The sequence below is a fragment of the Periplaneta americana genome, chromosome 1, assembly GCF_040183065.1.
Source record: "Periplaneta americana isolate PAMFEO1 chromosome 1, P.americana_PAMFEO1_priV1, whole genome shotgun sequence".
Classification (NCBI taxonomy): domain Eukaryota; kingdom Metazoa; phylum Arthropoda; class Insecta; order Blattodea; family Blattidae; genus Periplaneta; species Periplaneta americana.
In genome coordinates this window covers 207,318,663-207,341,240 of record NC_091117.1, presented here as the reverse complement: position 1 = coordinate 207,341,240, position 22,578 = coordinate 207,318,663, and the positions used below count along the sequence as shown (strand labels likewise).

The following is a 22,578-nucleotide window of genomic DNA, read 5'->3' as shown; positions in this document are numbered from 1 at the left end:
TGATTTTAAAACAGGAATGATTTTTGGAGGTTACTTCTATTACAAAAGAAAAATATATTTTCTCTCTCATTATTTTTCTTTTCTTCGTATATCAAATACAGTGTGGAGTGTGTCATTTATTTAGAAACTCATCAAAGTGCTGAATTTATATTCACTTCATACAGTGCATGTACATACATTCCACTCGGGGCTTTTTTTTTTTTTTTGTCAACAGCTTTTAGATGCTGCTTAATATATGATATTGCTTGGTTTCCCTCAACAATACACTCTACAGCCTTCTAGCTACACTGCACTCTGATGGAATGAACTGTGCTTCCTCAATACAAGCAAGTAAACATGCTTTGTCTATAGAGATCATAAGCAACTTGTCCAAAGAAATGTTACTGAGCACAATATATGAACATTATTAAGCCATGCCCTTAGCAATTAATTTAGGATCAAGATAATTAAAAAAAATCGTCTCTATATTAAGATCAAGATAGTTTTAAAAAAATTGTCACTATAAAACAGTTATTTTTATCCATTTTGAATCTTGCGTACACTACTTTTAACACTTGAATATAATTAATTGATTAACTAGTGGACTACACTACAATGAAGAAGTGAACACAATCAAATATATAGCACAAGAAAACGGATACAATCCAAACATAATAGACAACATCATAAGAAAGACAAAACAAAATCTTAACAAACACAAAAACACGCAAAACACAACAGAAACACAAGAACACAACATAACATACAGAACAGAAAACACACTACAAAGACATCTCAACACACAAAAACACAAACAAATAAATACAACCACATAGTTGTATACAGACTCATATGTAATAGTTGCGATAAGTTCTACATAGGACAGACAGGCAGAGCATTCCAAACACGATACAAAGAACACATTAAAGCAATAACCAGAGGACACAATACATCTACATACGCAGATCACATAACCAATGTTAACCATACATACAATAACATAAATACGGACATGGAAATCCTACACATATAACCCAAGAACCAAAAACTCAACACACTAGAACAAAATGAAATATACAAACACACTAAAACACACCCCGATCAAATTCTCAACACACAGATCAATTTCAGTACACACACACACACTATTTGACTCCACTCTTCAACACCTTTCAACAATTAAACACACCCACATAACAGGCAGAGAAGTTCGAGATGACGCAGAGATCTAGTAGGCTCTGAGGATGGTGTGATGAAGCACTGAAACAGCTGTAAGCCGCACAAATCTTACATAATTAACACGAGTAAGTCCACTAGTTAATCAATTAATTATATTCAAGTGTTAAAAGTAGTGTACGCAAGATTCAAAATAGATTATCAAAAAAAATTTATTGTATTTTGTTTCTGTGAGTGACTAGCATTTTAAAATCATTGTGAAAGATTTATTCTTTAATAAATCCAGTACCATTGCATTTTTATTACTGTATTATTAGAAAATATTGTCTAATTTATAATATTACGCTCGAAAATGAAGAAAAGCTGAATTTTGTGTGTTTGAGTTTTCTTTCAGAGAAAGTGGAATGCAGAAATATATTTTCAGTTTCTATCTGTAATAAATTCCTAAAATCCTTTAATGCTGTTAACTTTAGTTTTACACAAAAGTTCTGTAATTCATTGTGTTCCTTTGAGAACGTCTGTCTGAACAGTAACAGTCCACTTCAATGGTTAACATGTGTATATGTACCTATAATGTTTTTATCTTTAATCAGAGATCATTATGAGCACTTCTTTATACTACTTTTTTTAATTTACTTCCTGTCTTTGCATAAATCTTTTCTTTTTATAGACCTTTATTAGCGAGAGATTGCTACTTCGTATTTTCATTTGCATCATAAATTCATAGTGATATAGAACACGTTGAGTAGATGTTATATATCTGGCATTTGTTTTTCGCACCTCTTTTGGGGTTTTACATTAAGTACTTTTTGAAACCTAAAAATACAATGTGGGACAATCACACCATTACCTAGTGTAAAGCAGACTTCCAACTAAGGCAACACAGACCTCAAATTCGCAAAGAACAAACATCTATACATTCCAATCATCATCATCATAAGTATCAAAGCTGCAACTCGACTATTGCGATTTATTTAGTTAATGATGCTTTAGGCTGCATATGTTACTAAGGAAGCTGGTTTCAGAAATCAAATCTCCTAAATCTGAAGTTTTGTACTGCTGTACCATGACCTAAAATACAATTTTAAAACCAAAATTTTGACCCTAGGGGATTAGGCATAATAGATATCCGTAATATATTAATATTAAGATACATTAAAATGTCATAGTTTACAAAGAACATAATTAATATTCTTGCAACTGAAGCTTTGCAGAAGATGGAAATTGGAACTCAAGCAACGAAATTAATATTTAAATTGTATAGAAAATATTTATTAAACATGAAACAGTGTAGAAAGTTATTAGAAAGGATATACCGTATTTACTCGAATATTTCACGCACTTTTTTTCCGCAATTTCGATCTATAAATTAGGGTGCGTGAATTAAGCGAGGAATTTCACAAGCTGGTATTTTTAAGGGTAAAAATGACAAAACTACGCAGTTCCCTTACATATCCTAGTAACTTGTCTTCAAGATCAGGGAATTTTCCACTTTTTGGCCCACGAAATGCTTTCCTTGATGCATTTGTTTCTTGAAGAGCTTGTTTTTGTTTCCTCCAGTAGCGAATATTAAATTCTGGAACTGTGAATTCACGTCCAGCTGCCCTGTTGCCATGTGTTTCTGCATATGCGATAACTTTTAATTTGAAGGACGCAGTATGACTCATTGTTAAAACTTTTAACAGACGGCTTTTGACAGGTTTCCCTTTTCGAGTCTCAAACTCAACTGATGCGATCCAACACAAAGCTTTCAAAGCACCCCCATTCAAATGGTAGGGGGAGGTCAATACCCTATACCGGTATTTTTAAAGGACTTTCATAGACGAGAAGGGTGCGCCTGTAACAGGTAGCTTTCCGGTCCCAAATACTGCTATGCACTCTCTCGTTACAGCATTTAGGATACCGTACATTCAGGGCTCGTCAACATAACACACCTCATTACTTCAAGTTTCAGCATGTACTTGTTACAGTATTTCACGAATATTAAATGCGTGAAATATACGAGGAAATTAATTTATTAAATTATATAGTAAATAATTTGGGTGCGTGAAATATGCGATGGTGTGAATTACGCGAGTAAATACAGTAGACCTGTCTCGTCACTATATGAGAATGTTTGTATGACTCTTGCATATAAAATACAAGGTTATTTTTCTCGTCTTTCCAGATACTGGGTGTGAAGACAGAATGGATCCTATGTTTTTATCGTATTCACAGGCGAATGGAGTACCTCAGGAATCAAAGCTAGCAACGTACATGGTAATATAAGTTAAGTTTATCTTATTTCATAAGATTTAGTATTATTTGGCCTACTTTCTCATGTAAATACACACACACACAGTGTATTATGGTAAAAGACATTATAGTTTGAATTGACTAGATTTATTACTCAGAGAGGAGCAGAGTTTGTGAAGATATTTTAAAGAAAGTATTTAGGAAAATTTAGGTATGTCTTTGGGTAGTTATGAATGTCACACTTTGTATTCTTTGCCACACGTAATTAGGATTCATAAAATAAAGCAAATGTGACGGAGCATAGGGTATAAATGCGAGAATCAAAATGTTTAGAAAATGTTTGAAGGAAAACGAGAAGTCTTTTTAAATGGAAAGCAAACCTGTGAGTGAATGAGAATGCATCAGGATGGAGATGATGATGATGATGATGATAATAATAATAATAATAATAATAATAATAATAATAAAGTTTTGTACTTTTGTGAACTTTATCAACAAATCTATCTATCTATCTATCTATCTATCTATCTATCTATCTATCTATCTATCTATAATAATAATAATAATAATAATAATAATATAATAATAATAATAATAATAGTAATTAAGTTTTGTACTTTTGTGAACTATATCAACAAATCTATCTATCTATCTATAATAATAATAATAATAATAATAATAATAATAATAATAATAATAATAACAGTCGTCATCAAAGCCACTGGCATATCTCGATCAGCTAAGGCACTTGCCTGTCAATCTGGAGTTGCGTTCGGGCGCAGGTTCGATTCCTGCTTGGGCTGAGTATCGGGTTAAGTTATTTTACTTATAATTCATTTTTGTTGCTTTTTTAAATACAGAATTATAATTGTCCCAGTTTTCAAAGTTTACATAAATTTTCTTTAAATTTATATTTAATTTATTCCTGATAGATATATGTAAAATATGAAACATGCTTTTCGTATTTTTGCAATTATTTTTTGAGAAAAAAAATATTTGAATCGCTCCCTGGAGAAACAGCTTCAGTCTATTAGACCTAGTTTTGAGAAAACTAAGAAAAACATTCTGTACATTATATTCCTTTCTGCATAGAACTCTGATCCTGATGCTTCAGTTTCTATCTTTCCAAGCATTGGACTGAACACCTTTCTGCACAGGCCGATGGAGCCACACATAAAGATATGATTTTCATTTTTTTTTTCTTTTTTTTTTTCTCCAGAATTTGTGACTGAAGCCCTTTCTGCATGGGATGATTCATTTATCTTTTTAGTTGTTAATTTTTAAATTGTTTTAAAACTTATCACATCCTCAACACATGGTGTTTTGAATGCTTTCAATAGCAGAAGAAAAAAACATGTGTCAATTTACTTCACATGCTTTTGTGGACTTCTATGCAAAATTTCACTGAGATTGGAGAAAAACTGCGTTCATTAGAGCATTTTGAATGTTACAAAATGTTTAAAATTGAGGACCGTTTTTGCAAAACTTGCTAACTGAAAAAACTAAACTTTACAGGAGAGACAAAACATTATAGTAAGCAAGTTTTGCTGTATCTCTTACTTATAGGAGAAAGCAAGTTTTGAAAAAACGATCACACTTTGACACACTGCAATGAAGAGAAATAACCCAATTTTACTAAGACGCTTTGAACATCATGTGGAGGCCTGCCTTATGTTAACGAATCCACCAAAATCTCAATTTTGCAAATTTTGCAGTTAGCAAGTTTTGCAAAAACGGTCCTCAATTGTAAACTGAGAAAACGAATATCGAAGTACAGCATGTAGGCCTATATGATATATATTATCGATATCCATCCTTCCTATATAGGTCCACCACACACAATTTTCTCCAACATAACAGCGCGAAATATGAATTGAATGAAAAGCAAAATTAGAATGAAGAACAATGTCTGTCATAATGACAGGTGAGTGTCAGTTTAAAGGGCTGCAGCTCCACACATTCGTCCTGAGAGGCTTTAAATTGTCATAGGGCCAAAATAAGCACAGATTTAGAAAACTGAAACATTATTTTATTTTTTAGAGTTTAAAACAAAATTTTCATTTTTAATGATTTCGTTATTTCCACCGATCCATAGCCTTAAGTTTGTCATTGTTGTATTCGTTCCTCTCTCTCTCTTTCTCTCTCTCTCTCTCTTTTTTCCCTAAGTGCCATACTCTGCAGTACTACCACAGTCTAGTATATACAGTCACGAAGCTTGAGTTGTGAGGGTGCTAGAAACAATTGACTGTCCAGTACTATTTCACATTGTCTGTAATGAGGCGATATTAGCGATTCTAGTGGTTAGCAACTATCTATGGATGCATATTTACTACGTATTGAGCTTCGTGACTGTATATACTAGACTGTGGTACTACTATCAAAAGTCAAACATTTGTTTCTCCTTTCTCTTTAGAATAGATATTTTTAAAGTATAAACACTATAAATGACTTTTAGGGCCTGAGTTGTCTTTCTGAATACTGGAAGCACTATCACTGTTACTTGTTCTTGGTTTACTTAAAGACAGTACAGTGAAACCTGTTTAAGACGAAAGTGACATGGTCCTAATTTTTTTTCTGTTGTGGACAGGTTTCCGTATTATTCAGGTGTGACTTAAAATGGAATATTTTGTCATTCATCTACATAAAAAACAAAATGGCATACCGCAAACTGCAAGAAGTACAAAATATTCCATTTAACACTCATCACATTAAATCAGCTTTCTGTCTCTTATTACGTTGGTGAATCATCTTGATTAAAATCTCATTTTCTGTATAAATATTATCGTAACTCACTCATTAGTCATTAAACATTACTAAAGTTTACTAATCTCATTCTATTTAATATCTAACACTATACTCTAATACTGTACTGCATATCACTGCACATTATTAATTAATTGGACTAGGAGCCATCTAATAGAAGGCTTGAATTCTGGTTTATTTAATTTCTTTCCCAGTTCAATAGCTTGCTTTGCAGGATAGATCCAGAAATTGGCTTGTTCTTTGAAAGGTCATGAAGAACCCACTCCCACAACAGTTCATTTATTTCCACATAAACAGTTGCTTTCTGGTTCCTTTTGTGTCACCAATATTGGCCACATGCCACTCACTCATTATTATCTTTATTTTTTAAAGTGTCACACCTGAGTTTTCCACAACTGTACTTCAATATTATTTCACATAGACTTTGTTTTTAATTTTCCTTTATCTCGATAACTTTTACTTCATCACTTAATGTTAATGCCACATTTTATGCAACTTTTTTTTTTTTTTTTACCTGGAAATCACTACACTTGCGCTCTATTTAACTACGACAGTATACGGGTGTGAAGCATTGAAAATCTTGAAGGGACTCGTCTGCCTAGTCAACAGGGTAATAAAATTTATGACCGACAGGCCAACACACCCTCGTACCCTCTAGAATTTTGCAAAGAAAACTTGTTTTTATCTTGGTGACCTACATATTTCGTATATTCCTTGAAATTACACGCTGTTTCAAAATATACTGTAGTTACAAAATATAGTGAGTCCAAAATATTGTTTCCGTTTTGAACAGTAGCAGTTTCCATTTCCGCGTTGGACAGTTTCCATTTTATTCAGGAAAAAATTACACATAATACATACAAATTTCGCCGGAACCAATAAATTGTTCCAAAATAGACAGGATTCCGGATTATTCAGGTTCTGATTTGAACAGGTTTCACTGTATTAAAAAATTCACACACTCACAAAGCAATACAAATACTCCCTCACATTTTGTTAATAGCTGGTGACTTACAGATCAACAAAACAAAATGCTTATTTTAGAAGAAATATTGTCTTACGATTTTTGAGTCAGTGTTCCGTTACCGGGTTGAAGCAAGAATGGCCTGTAATATAAAAACTAACAGAAAAAAAATTATCTTATAAATTCATATGAAATAATATTTGGACCCAGTGTCAGTGACTTAATACCAATATTGAAACTTCTCTCTGCTACAGCATATATTCACATTGCGAGAATAATGGGTGACAATATTGCATGCTTGGTTGGGTGGTGCTTAGTGGCTTTCAAGGTCAAACTGCGGCCCATTTAAGAACAGTATAGGTCTATTTTCTAAGTTACATCAATTTGGAATAGTTGACAATAAAATTTGTAATAAAGGTACGAGGGGGATCCAGGAAATAACGACCGTTTTGTTGTAATAATTAAAAAATATATATTTATTTGAAAAAACAAAGTCTGTTACATAACTGAAGCTTCCTTTACTTCTCTACATAATCACCACCTACATTTAAACATTTGGCGTATCTGTTCACTAGCTTTAGAATTCCCGTGTTATACTCCTCTGCCGCCAGTTCATTAAGCCAGGTTTTCACTGTCTTCTACAACTCTTCATCGCTTCCAAAACGCGTACCACCCAGAAAGTCTTTCAGCTTAGTGAAAAGGTGAAAATCGCTAGGAGCAAGGTCTGGACTATAGGGCGGATGATCAAAGATTTCCCAACAGAATTGATCCAGCATTCTCGAGTTGAAGCAGCAGTGTGCGGGCAGGCGTTGTCGTGAAGAAGCACAACTCCTCTCGAAAGCATTCCTCGCCTCTTGTTTTGGATGGCTCGCCGTACCGTAGTTTTCGTAAAGTCTCACAGTAACAATTTGCATTGATCGTAGTGCCTTTTGGCATGAAATCCAGCAAAAGAACACCTTTGCGATCCCAAAAGACAGTAGCCATGACTTTTTGTGTTGAGAGAGAGTCTGTTTGAATTTTCTTGGTTTCTTGGGTGATGAGGGATGTTGCCACTGACGTGATTGGCGCTTGGTCTCTGGGGTGTTGTGAGACACCCAGGTCTCATCACCAGTCACAATTTGATCAAGAAAGGCGTCTCCATCTGTGTGATATCGTATCAAGAATGTCAATGCTGAAGCGATTCTCTGAGTTTTGTGTTGGTTACTCAGTTGCCGTGGAACCCATCGTGCACAGATTTTGTGGTAGCCAGGATGTTGCGACACAATTTCACCAAGCAAAGAACGAGAAATGTCAGGAAAGGCAATATGCAATTCGTCGAGTGATGTGCGCCTGTCTTGCAAGATTCTGTCGTTCACTTTAGTCTTCTGTGATGAGTGATGGGCGTCCGGGTCGAGTTTCATCGTGGACATTTGTTCGCCGATTGTTGAACATTTCGCACCATTTTCTCACATTTCTTTCATTCATTACAGTATCATCATACACTTCTTTCAATTGCCGGTAAATTTCTGCAGGTTTCAAATGTCGGGCATTCAAAAATCGAATCACACTCCTCACCTCACAGTCGGCGGGATTATCAATCACATCGTTCATTTTGAAGTAACACAAAATGCACAATGGCGACTTGTTGCAACCAGTACTCACAACATTATGAGAACACATGTTAAGGAAGCCAGTTGACCTTCAAACAAGGAAGGGGAGTCAGCTGCGCGGCGGGTATGCACGAACGGTCGTTATTTCCTGGATCCCCCTCGTATTTTAAATGTGTTTTATTGGAAAACGTAAACTCTTTGACTTTAATAAGTGAGTTGATTCTCAAGCATTTATTCTTACATTAATTTCTTTTCTGTTACTTTTAATTTCATGTATTACCAATATCTTAGTAAGCAATTTTCTGTTATTATTAATATTCAGGTTCATTGCTGTGGAGTAACAGTTAACATGTCTCACCATGAAGCAAGTGGGCCCAGATTCAGTTCCTGGTTAGGATAGGTTACCTGGTTGAAGTTTTTTCTGGGGTTTCCTCTCAACCCATTAAGAACAAATGCTGAGTAATTTTCGGTGCTGGTCCTGGACTTATTTTGTTGGCATTATCACCTTCATTTCACTCAGATGCTAGATAGCCATCACAGCTGATAAAGCATAGTAAAATAAACCAATTAAAAATAATATTTAGAATGTATTATTAAATTAATTTGATAACATTTCTATATTTAACGTTAAAAGGACATCGAAAATATTGAACTGCAGTATACTTTGTGGTTGTGAAACTTGGACTCTGACTTTGAGAGAGGAACATAGGTTAAGGGTGTTTGAGAATAAGGTGCTTAGGAAAATATTTGTGGCTAAGAGGGATGAAGTTACAGGAGAATGGAGAAAGTTACACAACACAGAACTGCACACCTTGTATTCTTTACCTGACATAATTAGGAACATTAAATCCAGACGTTTGAGATGGGCAGGGTATGTAGCACATATGGACGAATCCAGCAATGCATATAGAGTGTTAGTTGGGAGGGAGGTAGGATATGATGATAGAGACTGGATTAATCTTGCTTAGGATAGAGACCAATGGTGGGCTTATGTGAGGGCGGCAGTGAACCTCTGGGTTCCTTAAAAGCCAGTAAGTAAGTAAATATATTGAATTTTATTTACCAATTTATTTGTAATGGTTACTTTATGTTCAAAATGAGGCAAGTCGATCATTTCATTTACTTACATAGATTATGAAAGATTTCTTAAGAAACATTTCTTATTTTTTTTTTAGCTTTGTCCTTTTCTCAAGAATTTCCTTCGTTTGGTAAAAGAAATAATCTTTGATAGAATTTACATATTAATAGTCCTTATAAATTATAAGTTAAGAGATCTGAGTTAGTAAAATTGACGTTCCTGTGCAATTGACACTATAGTCTGGGGTCTAGAGTCTTAGATGGTTTAATACTTATCTTTTTAGATTTACAACCTCTCAGAAGTGAAAGATAGCAGTATGTAAACAAACATCAGTGAAAAAATTAAATCTTCGTATGTTAGTCTTGATTATGCGATTAAGATAATTCAGTATTATAACAATACTGAAGTTGAAACTATGTTTAAATATAAGACAGATGCTTAAGATAACTACATGTTGTATTTATGTGTTATTCGTAAGGAAATTAGAAAATGATGCTTTACCTAGCTTCTTTTCTTCTTTCTTAAAACTGTATCTCTGATTTATACTTTTAATTTATTTGTTGAGTGAGTGTATGACATATTGATGGGCCAGTTCAAAAGGGAAACGACTCATAATTTGAAGTTTTTAGATACCTGCATTTTAAAGTTCCATGTTGATATGAAATTACTCCAAGTTCTGTTAATAATATATCGTATATACAGTAGAACCCCGATTATCCGTCACCCTATTAACCGATTGGTGGATTATCCGACTGTCTCTCTCGCTATTTTTTTTTTTTGCTGCAGAAAAATACTAAGTACTGTAAAATATGTTAACACGCATTTTTTCTACGGAAAGTTATTACCATTCTTTACTGTTACACAGTTTGTAGTAGGAATGCTACAGTTACTGGCAGTAGAAACACTTTTGGGAGGAGGTTTTTCCACAACTTGTAAAATAGTCACTATCAGCTTTGAAAGAAATACCCCAAGAACCTTCACACAACTGCAAACCTATGCATCATTTAGTCATTCTGTGCAAAATGTCCAAAGAAAATGTGTTGAGCTGTTTGGGAAAGGAAAAACTGTAGCTCATAGCGCATCGGAATACAAGATTGGCATTAGAAATATGCGCAATTTAATAGAATAAAACAAAGTAGTACGTATTATTGTATTTCATTGTTTTCATTATTTATAACCAGCATAACATTGCATAGCATGTAGTAAGAAGACACCAGTAGTTGCAGTATGGTAGAAATCTCAAATTATGAAACCAAGTATTATATGCTTAATTTATGAAAATCTTTTATGGTACGGATTATCCGATTTTTTCGATTAACCGTTTCAGTCCACCCCTTTCATTACCACGGATAATTGAGGTTCTGCTGTACTATAAGTTTCGAATTAGGTTGAAGTTAATTGGTATTTTCACAGCAACATGAAGTTTTAAAATGCAGTTTTCTAAAACTGTCAATTTTGAGTTGTTTTCTTTTTGAACTGGCCATGTCTATTTTGTGTGTACCCACCAGTCTTGGTTTATGAGCTTCTGAGTTCATGCTTCTCAGTTTGATAATAAAGCAGATTCTTAGTTTCCCTTTCCTCATTTGCTTCACCTCTCAGCTTATTTATGCAGTTGTGAAGTTTTCACATAAAAAAGAAATGGCGTATCAGGAAAAAGACACATCTGCACATCGCGAAAATTCTTAAATCATAAACATCACAGGAAAAGAAGATTGTAGTAAAAGTGTAAGTCCAGTTGAAACATTATGACTAAGGGTGTGTGGTTTTATGGTGATTATTTTATCTTGATTTCAGTGATTAAAATGATTTGATTTTGGTGAATATTTCTTGTTAATATACTAAAATAAACAACTTCGTGCACATTTCGCACCCTAAAAAAAACTTTAAAAATAATAATAATAGCATTTTTAAATTATTATCGAAACAATCCCTTTGAAACTAACACGAAATTAATTACATTCATAATTACTTATTTACTCTTTCTCATCAGTATGAAGACAGAATGGTATCTAAACTTGTACATGATAAAGAAACCCTTCGATCTGATAAAATGTCTTTGCACACAGAAAATTCTCTCTGACTGTCTTAATTTGACACTGAAAACCATAGATGCCACAGATTTTGAGGCGAAATTATTGTAATCTTCAAGCATGCCTGTTAGAATGTCAGATACTATTCACACATTTATTTTCACTTTTTTCTTCTACATATTCTTTGGCAAAGTTTTGAAGTACTTGATATCCTTTTAAGAAATCCTGTTTTGAAACATCATCTAGTTCAGGCATGAGCTGATGTCGTCTAGATTTCCATTTCAATAGCTCTTAATTTTCATCCTTGTATTCTATTTACTGTCCAGTTTTCTCCTCCATAAAACTTCATACTCTCCACTATTGTTTTACAGATTATTTTCTTTGTGTTAGCCAAAATGTTACTACTTCATAGTAGTACCTCCAAAATCCTCTACGTGTTTTTAAAAAGATTTTGCAGGAGAAAGAAAAAAAGCGTTGTTACTTTTAATTCATTTGACTTTCAAAGCTATTTTTGGTGTAATTTCATCATTTTTCTTGTATTGATTGAAAATATACCGAAAGTAGCTTAGAAAATCCAGGGAATTAATTAAAAGTCACAATGCTTCTTCTTTTCTCCTGCAAATTCTTTTTAAAAACATGTAGTGGATTTTGAAAGGGACAGCGACAATTTAGTATTCCAGTAATTCATTTTCCTTGACACATTCGCCTCTCAATTACAGTTTTGATAATTGATCTTGCTGCAGTATTGATCCTAAATATTTAAAAAATTGTGACTTTCTTAATGCTGTGGATTTCAGTTTCATCATTATTTGCAGTCATGCATTTAGTCATGCTCAGATTTATTTTCAGTCCCACTTCCTCTACTCTTAATGTATGTATTTATTTACACTGCAAGTGGGCAAGCACCCCGTGGCACAATACAAACAATACACAATAAAATTACAATACACAATACAATTATACAATACACAATACAATTATACAATACACAATACAATTATACAATACACAATACAATTATACAATACACAATACAATTATACAATACACAATACAATTATACAATACACAATACAATAAGAATACACAATACAATTTAACACAATAATTACAATTAATAATAAAACATAAAATACCTAATTTTACAGTACAACCTACATATGTATAGGCCCTACATAAGTTTCAATAGTCTTTCACTTTACTCTCATCTCACTTACTGCAGTGGCACTATGACTCATTTCACTGACACATTAGGACACATTTCACTGACACTCTATAACACATTTCACTGACACTATAGAACACATTTCATTGACGCTATAAATTATCACTGATCGGAACTATTCACTGCACTGTAAAACCATAACTTCACTGACTCACCTCGCTTTACTGATACAACAGCTCAAATAAGACAAATAATTACACCCTTATGCATACTTATAAACTGAACTACATTTAAGCTAAACATTTCTAGTCTAAGGCCCTCTTACACGCTATTTTTAAATAATTTACAATTCAAACCAAGGGTTTAACTCGTCAGGCTACATAAATACATGTCACCTTAAAAAAAAAAATCTGTAATTTCCTGCACATATAATCAGCATCTTCACTGTCCTGGGCAATTATCACCTGGTCATCAGCAAACAGCAACTTATTCAATAATTTAATAACACAATATTTCGATGGTTGTGTAATCTCTGAAACTTGCGTAAATTCAACTTGTACCTTTTCTTTTTCATTAGATACATTTCAGTGAGGAATATGCACTGCTGCATTTTGTATCTGAGAATCTGTTTCCCAATAGGGTTCAGACAGCATGGTGCAACAACTGATAAGAAAAATGCAAGCAGTGTATCCTGAGCAGATCTTAAATCTAAGTTGCTGGCATCCTTATGAGCTGCAAAATTGATGTGTGGAGATTATTGTGTCAAGTTTTGCCTACCTCATGCATAGAGTGTCCCAGAACTTCTGAACTGCAACATGTGTATAAAATATAATGGCCATTTTGAGCAACTGTTCCAAAATTCAGATAAGATTCTCTTCATTTCCATATTTATGCGAAAGATCACTTGCCAGACTGTGGTACCATGAGTTGGCAAGAACATTATCCTCGAGAACTGGTGATCTGCTTATCAGACTATAATGCTGACAGACAGCAAAAGTGCCGGTCCCTTAGGTTTGACTCTTTCTGTCATTCTTCAACATTGATCATAACATAAAACTAGAAGCTCATAAACTATTCAGATGTTTCTCAAAATAAGAACTAAGACTAAGAGAGAAGTTACATTGTGCAGAACTGTTTGTTTGATGTGTAAGTTTGAGTGAGAAGTTTGCACCAAGTGTAAAGGGCCCCATACACGCAAAGACTTATCTGTATAGGCTTACCTGTCAGACTTATAGCTCACAAAGAAGTCATAAGAGATCGTTGAAACTGTGGAGAAATGCAGTCACTCGAGAAATACTATTCTTTCATTATTCTACATTCATAGAAATGTGTGAGAATAGCTTCTCAAACCTGTACTTTCATAGCTTGCTACCATTTCGCTACAGAAGACTATTGCTTAAAACGAAACAATGCCAAAATCTGGACAACATACTGGCAGTATCATTTGTTTCTATGTTTAACCTTTTCTCTGCTTAGGCTGTCAGAGTAACAGCGGACAAATTCATTATGTATCCTTGCATCGACCATCACTCTCATGGCGCGAGTGATGCAATAGAAATACAGTAAAACCTCGATAAGACGCTGTTCAAGGGACCGCGTATTAGGCGGGTATACTAATTTTGACTTATATACAGTATCTATTGGCATTTTTCTTTATTGAAATACATGATTCATGAAAGGTAATACAGTATTACTCCATTATGTAATTACTGTACTGCACGTTAAAGAAATTTACAATATGTACTGTAAAAGCCATTTATAGTTGTTTGCCGTGTGCATGTTCTCCAAGTCCTCATGTTTACTACACTTCAGTTTCTGCGATTACATCCTCCCGACATCGCAGCTGTAGTGATAGAGTCGCGATTTTTTATTATTGTTCTTAATGTCGATGATGGGGTTCCTAATGCATCAGAGAGTTGTTTCTGAATAAGAGTACTGTTCTCATCGTACTTTCGTAAGATTTCCAATTTTTCCGAACCAGAAAGGGCTTTTCGTTTAACACTCATTGTAATCACATTCACACACACTTCGATACACAAAAGGACAACAAACTGTCCAGCAAAAATTTCCAGAATTTTATTACGGCCGAGTGAGGAATGCTGTTTGAGAGAGAGGGTTAGCAAGAGGGTGAGGTATTGTAACTGTATGTAGGCTTTAAGCGCGCAGGTAAAGAGTCGAATAAGAGAGTGTAACAAGAGGGTGGGGTATACTAAGGTATGAAGTATGAAGGTTTAAATGTGCAGGTAAAGGGTCGAATACCAATACTTTTCAGGTTAATGGCACCAGTGAGTTCAGTGACCAAGATGTTTCATTGCTGTTACAGTACATTGCTGAAAATTACATCGAAAATATTCCACAAAAACAGCGTATTATGTGGGACTTGAGTGCAACAAACGGGGTATTTTATAAAAGCGTTATATATGAAATGTGCAAGGACCGGACAAAAAAAAGCGTATTACACGGGATAGCATAATAAGCGGGTGCGTCTTATCGAGGTTTTACTGTATTTTTTTATTTATTTTTTTTTTTTTTAGTTTAGTATGTTATTTTACAATGCTTTATCAACATCTTAGGTTATTTAGCGTCTGAATGAGATGAACGTGATAATGTCGGTGAAATGAGACCACGCTCCAGCACCGAAAATTACTCAGCATTTGCTCATATTGGGTTGAGGGAAAATCCCGCAAAAAAGCTCAACCAGGAATCGAACCCAGGCCACCTGGTTTCGCTGCCAGACGTGCTGTTACTCCACAGATGTGGAGCAATAGAAACAAGGCTTTCAAACCATAGAATGGAAACATTTTAAATTCTATTGCATCACCCATGCTGTCAGAGTGATGGTTGATGCAAGGATATGTAATGAATTTGTCTGCCGTTACTCTGATGGTCTAAGCAGTGAAAAGGTTCATTTTCTGGCACTTAATTTGGAGAGCTCTACAGTCTGAAAATTTCAAGCAGTCGGAGAGGTCTGAAGAGTTATCTTAAAGTCAAAAGTCTTGATACTTTTTGCCTGTACACGAGGAGATTTGTCTATGGATTTAGATTTGCACAAACTTATCTCCAGGTAAGTCTTTGCATGTATGAGGCACTTATAAGAAGGGATTTGGACTTGTGCAAGTTGGATACACAGTATTATAAACTTGCGACATGTCTCTAAGAGAAGGGAAAGCGAATTGAGCTAGGTAAATACTGTGTGCTTGTTCCCTTCGTGTTCAGCAGAACCGGCAGAATACCAGTACTCCAACAAGTACGGTCAATCAGTCCCTCACCAAGAACTTGGCTGGTCTCAGTCTAGATACACCTGTGTCTTTGAAGAAGGTATGATGCATGCATTGCTCTGGCTGTGGATATGTTGCATGATCAGTGTGGGCTTTAACTTTTCTCTTCATCTTCTACTTTAAAGATCTCTTTCTGAAGTCGAATCTCATATGTGTCTAAATATATTAGCGTTTTAATTGAAGGATTGATAGCAAAAACCGGACAAATTCAAATTTTGAGCATAATACAATTCTCTTCACTTCATTTCAAGTGACATCTATTGACATAACAAGTTTCTACAAAAACCGGATTTGTGCCATTGAAATAAGTGTTTGAAAATGTAGCATTTCTGCAAAAAGCGGATTAGTCCAACGTCTTTCTAGCAAAAGACAGACAAGTCACAAACTTATTCTGGTATTGTTAGAAAATATCGCGAAGATGGCATTACTGTTGTCTTCTTTTGTTTCAATGCCATATTAACTGTTATTATTGGTTCTGTTGTTAAATATTTCGTTTTACAAATGATTGATCATCAAAATGAATTAGGTCCTAATATGCAGTGGCCAAAGAAGAGGAAAAGAAAGAAGAGAAGGAAGACAAAATAAATGCCAAAGTTGAAGGTGAAAAACATAAATCATGTTGGAAAACTGAGTCCAAGACGTGTGAAAACAGCTATAATAATAATAATAATAATAATAATAATAATAATATAGTTTTATTCGGCATAGTTTATTGTGTTGTTATTAGAATAATTATTTTTCAGTACTTAATATACCTGACGTGCCAAGAATTCAAAAGTTGGACACAAATTTAGAAGGAAATCATTCCAACATTCAATTTTTAATTTTATACTCGACCATGCCGAAATGTAGTAATTATACACCTGGTAGTAGCCTTTTAATGCACCTCATTAAAGTACACCTATTCATTATAATTCAGTTGTTCAGCCAATGACAGATCACCTTTGTACCGTTATAAACCCGCCAGTATCGATTATTCTCGGATATGCAATCGAAAGACAATTAGCGAAAAGTCACAGAGGCTGGAAATCCAATACTGTCGCAGAAGGTTATGTTCTGTTACTATAATAATTAGTGTTAATTGTAAATAATATTCAAATAAATTAAATTTGTCATCTCGTTTTTCAATTCTAAATCAATTTCCAGGTTATATCAAGACTAATGTTCTGTAGGTTATATCAAGGTCAATGATATTCGTGCCTCGGAAAAAATCATTACTTTCGCGTCTGCGCACATCTCACAATTCAGGTCAGTTCCGTTCGTCACTTACATAACCATAACATGAAAACTTATGAATAATTTCAAGTTAGAAATGTGGTCGAGCACAAAAAGTCGTATGAAACTTGCCTATAATGGTAATTAAGATGCTCGTATGAAAATTATGAAACTCGCGCTCATTTCATAAACAAACATACTCGCGTCTTAATTATTGCTATTATAGGCTCGTTGCATAATGTACTATAATAAAACACTTATGAAGTATTTATTTGTATGTTGATACAGTTGACAATATGAATAAAACATGATTTATTATACTGTACTTTTTCTCAATTAATGTGTGTATATATAAAAGTTTCTCCAAAAAGTGGGCCAATTTTTTTTTTTTCAAGAAACCATATAAAAGAGAACAGTAAAACTTTTTACCAAAGTTGGTAGATATATGAGATATCTGTATAAAACATGTCAGATTATTATATTGTATGAGAAAAGTGAGGGACTTTTTTTTTTTTTTTTCTGAAAAATTAATATCTTGAACTTGTCCGGTTTTTGTGTTCAACCCTTCAATTTTACAGAGAAGAAACATAAGCAGATGAGACTGTTCCCTTTTGTTCTGCCTTAACTTGCATTATACGCCTCACTTTTTCCAATGTGCCTTTTGCAGGATTGGATCCGAAACAGCTTACTGAAAAATAGTGTTTGAATATTTACAGTACATTAAAAATAACCAGTAGAACCACCCTAGTACAGTGAATCTCTGTAAACAAGAAACTTGGAGACGCAGTACGAACCCACTTATAGTGATTCATGATTACATTCGTATTAGGTCTACTTTATTTGCAATAATGTGCTGTAACAGCCTGCCTATTTTTCTTCTCTAGATGGTAGGATTCTACTGTTGACATTTACATTTACTGTTGAAGGTAGATCGTGCATTGGTAGCAAAGTGAAAGACGAGATTAATTAACCTTCTCCTCACAGTGCAGCACATCATGACTGTCAGCTACTGTTACTTTGTATAGCTAGGGCTAAGATGCTCTGATATCCAAACTGGAAAGGAAAGAACTTTATTATATACAATCCACCCTCAAATATGGACATAATATGGAATCTCTATTTTGGGATTGGGCATAACATCTTCTGTTTTCTTGACTCATAAGGAAATGTAACGAATTCAGGACTATCAGCTTGACATCACACTCACTGAATTGACATTTATATTCTAAGATGGAAGGACAGTTGGAAGAAGAGCAGTTTGGCTGGAAGGGAAAAGGTGAGAGAGATACAATTGGACTGCTGTGAACAATCGGCAAAATATACCTCGAGAAGAATAAAGAAGTGTACTCTGCACTTTGAATCCAGCGATCTGAGTTCATATCTCGGTGGGACCTACAAACATTTTTTGTGTCAGTGAAGTTTTATAGTGGTAGTGCAAAGTATTTGAACAGTGAAATGTTTTTGAAGTGTTAGTGAAATCAGGATAGTGTCAGTGAAATGTGTCGTAGTTCCAGTGCAGTGAGTGAGTTGACAGCGAAATGAATGTAGTGCAGAAAGGTACTTGTGCAAGTATGAACATATCATACTCATGGGTTTTAGGTCGAACTTAGGGATAAGATACAAATTAGATTTACTTTAAATGTTATTTTAAGTGATTGTGCTTCATTTAATTTAGGATGTTCCATGTTAATATTATACTATTATTATTATTATTATTTATTATTATTATTATTATTATTATTATTATTATTATTATTATTATTTATTCTTAGTATTAATTATTATTATTCGTATCATTATTATTAATTTATTATTAATTGTCATTATTGAATGTAATTAGTTACCACGCCACCGGGTATTTACCCATTTGCAGTGTGAATAAATACATACATACATATTTATGAGGAATCAAATATGTGCATGCTTGGTAGTCGTTTAACTTTGTCACCTCATATTTCCTTATTTCTTCATATATAATGTATTTAACGACGTCCCCATAGGATATTTAGGTGTCATGTGGATGCAGTGTATATTATGTCTAATCACAGAATCATTTAAAGAAGTCAAAACAAATATGAGTATAAAGTGCAGCATCTTTAAACCACCATAATAGTAACTTGCACTGTAATACATTCTGCGCAAGGTTCATTAGATGACTGCTTGCCTCCTTGAAGTATTATTACGTAAAAACTAGAAGTTTTAAACTTCGTAACATTGTAAACTACTCTTTCTCAGCCTTAATGTATGCCACGCCTACCAATGTAAGGGTGAATCATAAATAATGTTATTCACTTCAAGGGGTTATTCTTTGAGGCATTTCAAACAGAAAAGTTTCATACAATTTTGCTCGTTTTTGTTTCCTTTTCGAGATAAAAATTGTTTTATATGGAACATTTCGTAGTGTGTTTTGGGAAAGCCATTGATTTAATTCCCAATATGCTCATCCAATTTAAGAGAGTAGTATATTATGATAATAAATGATTGAAAGAATTTTAGTTTTGTCCTTTAAATGTGCAGAAATCTGATGTGAACAAATGTTATATTGTAATAAAATTCCTTTGAAGAACGAAAAGTTACATTTGTTTGGATCAAATTTCTGGACATTGAAGGACAAAACTAAAATTCTTTCAATCATTTATTATTATAATACACTGCTCTCTTAAATTGACTGAGGATGCTGGGAATTAAATCAATGGCTTTCCTAAAACATGCTATGAAATGTTTCATATAAAATAATTTTTATCTCAAAAAAGAAGTAAAAACGAGCAAAATGGTATTTAACTTTTTCGTTTGAAATATCTCAAAGAATAACCCCATAAAATTAATGACACTACTTATGGTTCATCTTGTATTAGCATGTGTAATGAGATTTCTGAAATGTATCTTTGCAGACAGGGTTCAATAAGTGGTAAACAGTCATTTTTCACGAGTATTAAGTAAATAAAAAATACTGAGTAATATGGTAAACAACATGAACAACATAAAATACATAATAATAATTTATTTAGTTCAACAAAATCGGATAGGAATCAAATAACAAGTAGCAGGCGCGGCTCCTTAAGGTTGTAGCAAGTTTGCGCTACACCTAAAATAATTTACGGATATTTTGGTTTAAAATACAAGTTCAATTATTGTGGTCTAACAAGTAAGTACACAATTAGTATGATCAGCTGTAGTAAGTTTCTCATCCAACTATAATCGTTTGTAGGAGCCTCATCGTTGACTTGCCAAAGTAAACGACCGTACTTCTTATGGAGACTGGCTTGATCTTTGGTACCTCTTCAGGGCGAGGGGATGAGAGGGGTGTTGTCCAGCATGGATTTTAAGTTGTTGATAAACGAACAGGGAGGTAAACGAGCTTTGAAAATGAAAACAGATGGCAGTAGCTCACAGACCTACCGATGAGTGACAATGAATGAGTCGGAGACAGAACATGCCCGCCCTGCGACTGCAGTTAGGCGCGAAAACAAGTTTTTTTTTTTATGGTAGGGGGTAAGCTTGTATTTCATTGGTGTTTTTGCTTTCCATTTCACTGTTGTTACTTGAGTAGAGTTGGTTGAGAGCATGTGGTGGCGCGTAAGAAGCTGTTTTACTAAATTGTGTTGTTTGTGTTATTCTACTATATTAAATAGACCCTAGTTAAGATGAATACAATTCAATCTTTAATAGAACATTCATTTTCATCGAGCAGCTTAGAAGAGAAGTGTGAGAGTAAGCGTCTTGGTAGATCGACTCTGAACCTTGAAATTTCTCAGTGCGTGAAAACCAAAACCAGGTCGTTTAACAGAAAATTCAATTCTGACTTGTACGAGAAGTTTCATTGGTTATGTGGTTGTGAAATAAGAAAATCTTTTTGTCCTGTTTTCCTTGTGTTTTGTTCGGAAGACGGTGGATAAACACCTTTCATCCTCTGAAGTCGTCATAGGGATTGTTAGTAAAATTTCTAGTAATTTTGTACACTCGCTGAAAGTTGAACATAAATTGTCTCTGAAAAATTCCATTAGAGACACACAGCCTGAAATGTTTCTGAACTCGTCAGTGCCATAAATAACTGAAAGTTCAGTGCGAATATTCCTTTCATTTATGAACGGATACGCTCTAATGACATTACGAAGAGATTCTTCTGGGAAAACATTGTGGAAATAAATAGGTGAGTTTTTGCAAATTTTTACGACTGTAGCATGATAGATCTAATATTTTGTAGTAAGAAAGTAAACGAACAAAATTTTGAAGCACCAGCCACCACTGACAAGTAGTAATGAAATAGGATGTGAAACTGCAGTCAACATCATCTACCTACGCCTAGCCAAAGTAACAAGACTAGTGCCTGGTCTTGTAGATGATGAACTTTAGATCCTCCAGAGTTTTCCACTTATCCGTTAGGACTAGACAGAGATGAGAAGACAAGATGGAAGCCAAAACTTGCAAAAAAAATCGAGGCAAATGTTCTGCACCTGGATGTAAGTGGTATGTTTGTGTATATGCAGTATATGTTAAACCGTGATGTTTATGGACCTTGTTAAAATAGGGTTGTTTAAAATACTGTAAAGTAGTAGATAGTAATATAACAATTTCAGTTATGTAACTAGTTTTTGCAGACTTTTCAAATGCACGGTCCCGAAAGCTACGGTTTCGCTACGGCGATCTTCGCCGACGATCATCGCTGGCGATCTTTGCTGGGATTCTGTCTCGTTGATTTGAATGTGCATGGTTTCTTTACGGTGATGAACGTCAACGAACGTCACTGGGCTCGACGAACATCGTCGGCGTTTGCCTTGGAGGCAAAAGCCTGGCAGTCATCGCCGAGAAACCAATTGTAAAATTACAGTAGGTCATGAATTAAATCATTTAATAACATGTGATTTATACATCATACGTACCATAATGGCGGTAAAACAGAAATCTTTCTGCAATTTCTCCACTAATGAAGACGAGATATTAATTGATTAAACAAAAATCCCTGTTCGACATGAGCCAAAAAGAAGAACCAACGTAAACAATAACAAATCTATATTTTGCAACAACCAGAACTGTTAATACAATTGAGTAAAGTGATTCATAATTGAACGACACACACGATGCGGCAGATTTAGCTACTGAAGCAAA

At 34.2% G+C, this 22,578-nt stretch overlaps 1 protein-coding gene across 3 annotated transcripts in view; it reads left to right on the top strand.

Annotated features, from left to right (window-relative positions):
* The window catches only part of PAN3 (Poly(A) specific ribonuclease subunit PAN3), a 94,042-nt gene that overhangs the window by 14,724 nt on the left and 56,740 nt on the right, over window positions 1-22,578 (top strand). The window contains exons 2-3 of one of the 3 annotated variants that reach the window (XM_069836389.1): window positions 3,323-3,414; window positions 16,199-16,297. In XM_069836389.1, coding sequence (XP_069692490.1) covers window positions 3,323-3,414; window positions 16,199-16,297 — 191 coding nt within the window. Of the gene's footprint in view, window positions 1-3,322; window positions 3,415-16,195; window positions 16,298-22,578 lie in introns of all 3 variants that reach the window. The other 2 variants (XM_069836381.1, XM_069836399.1) reach the window with 2 other exon arrangements.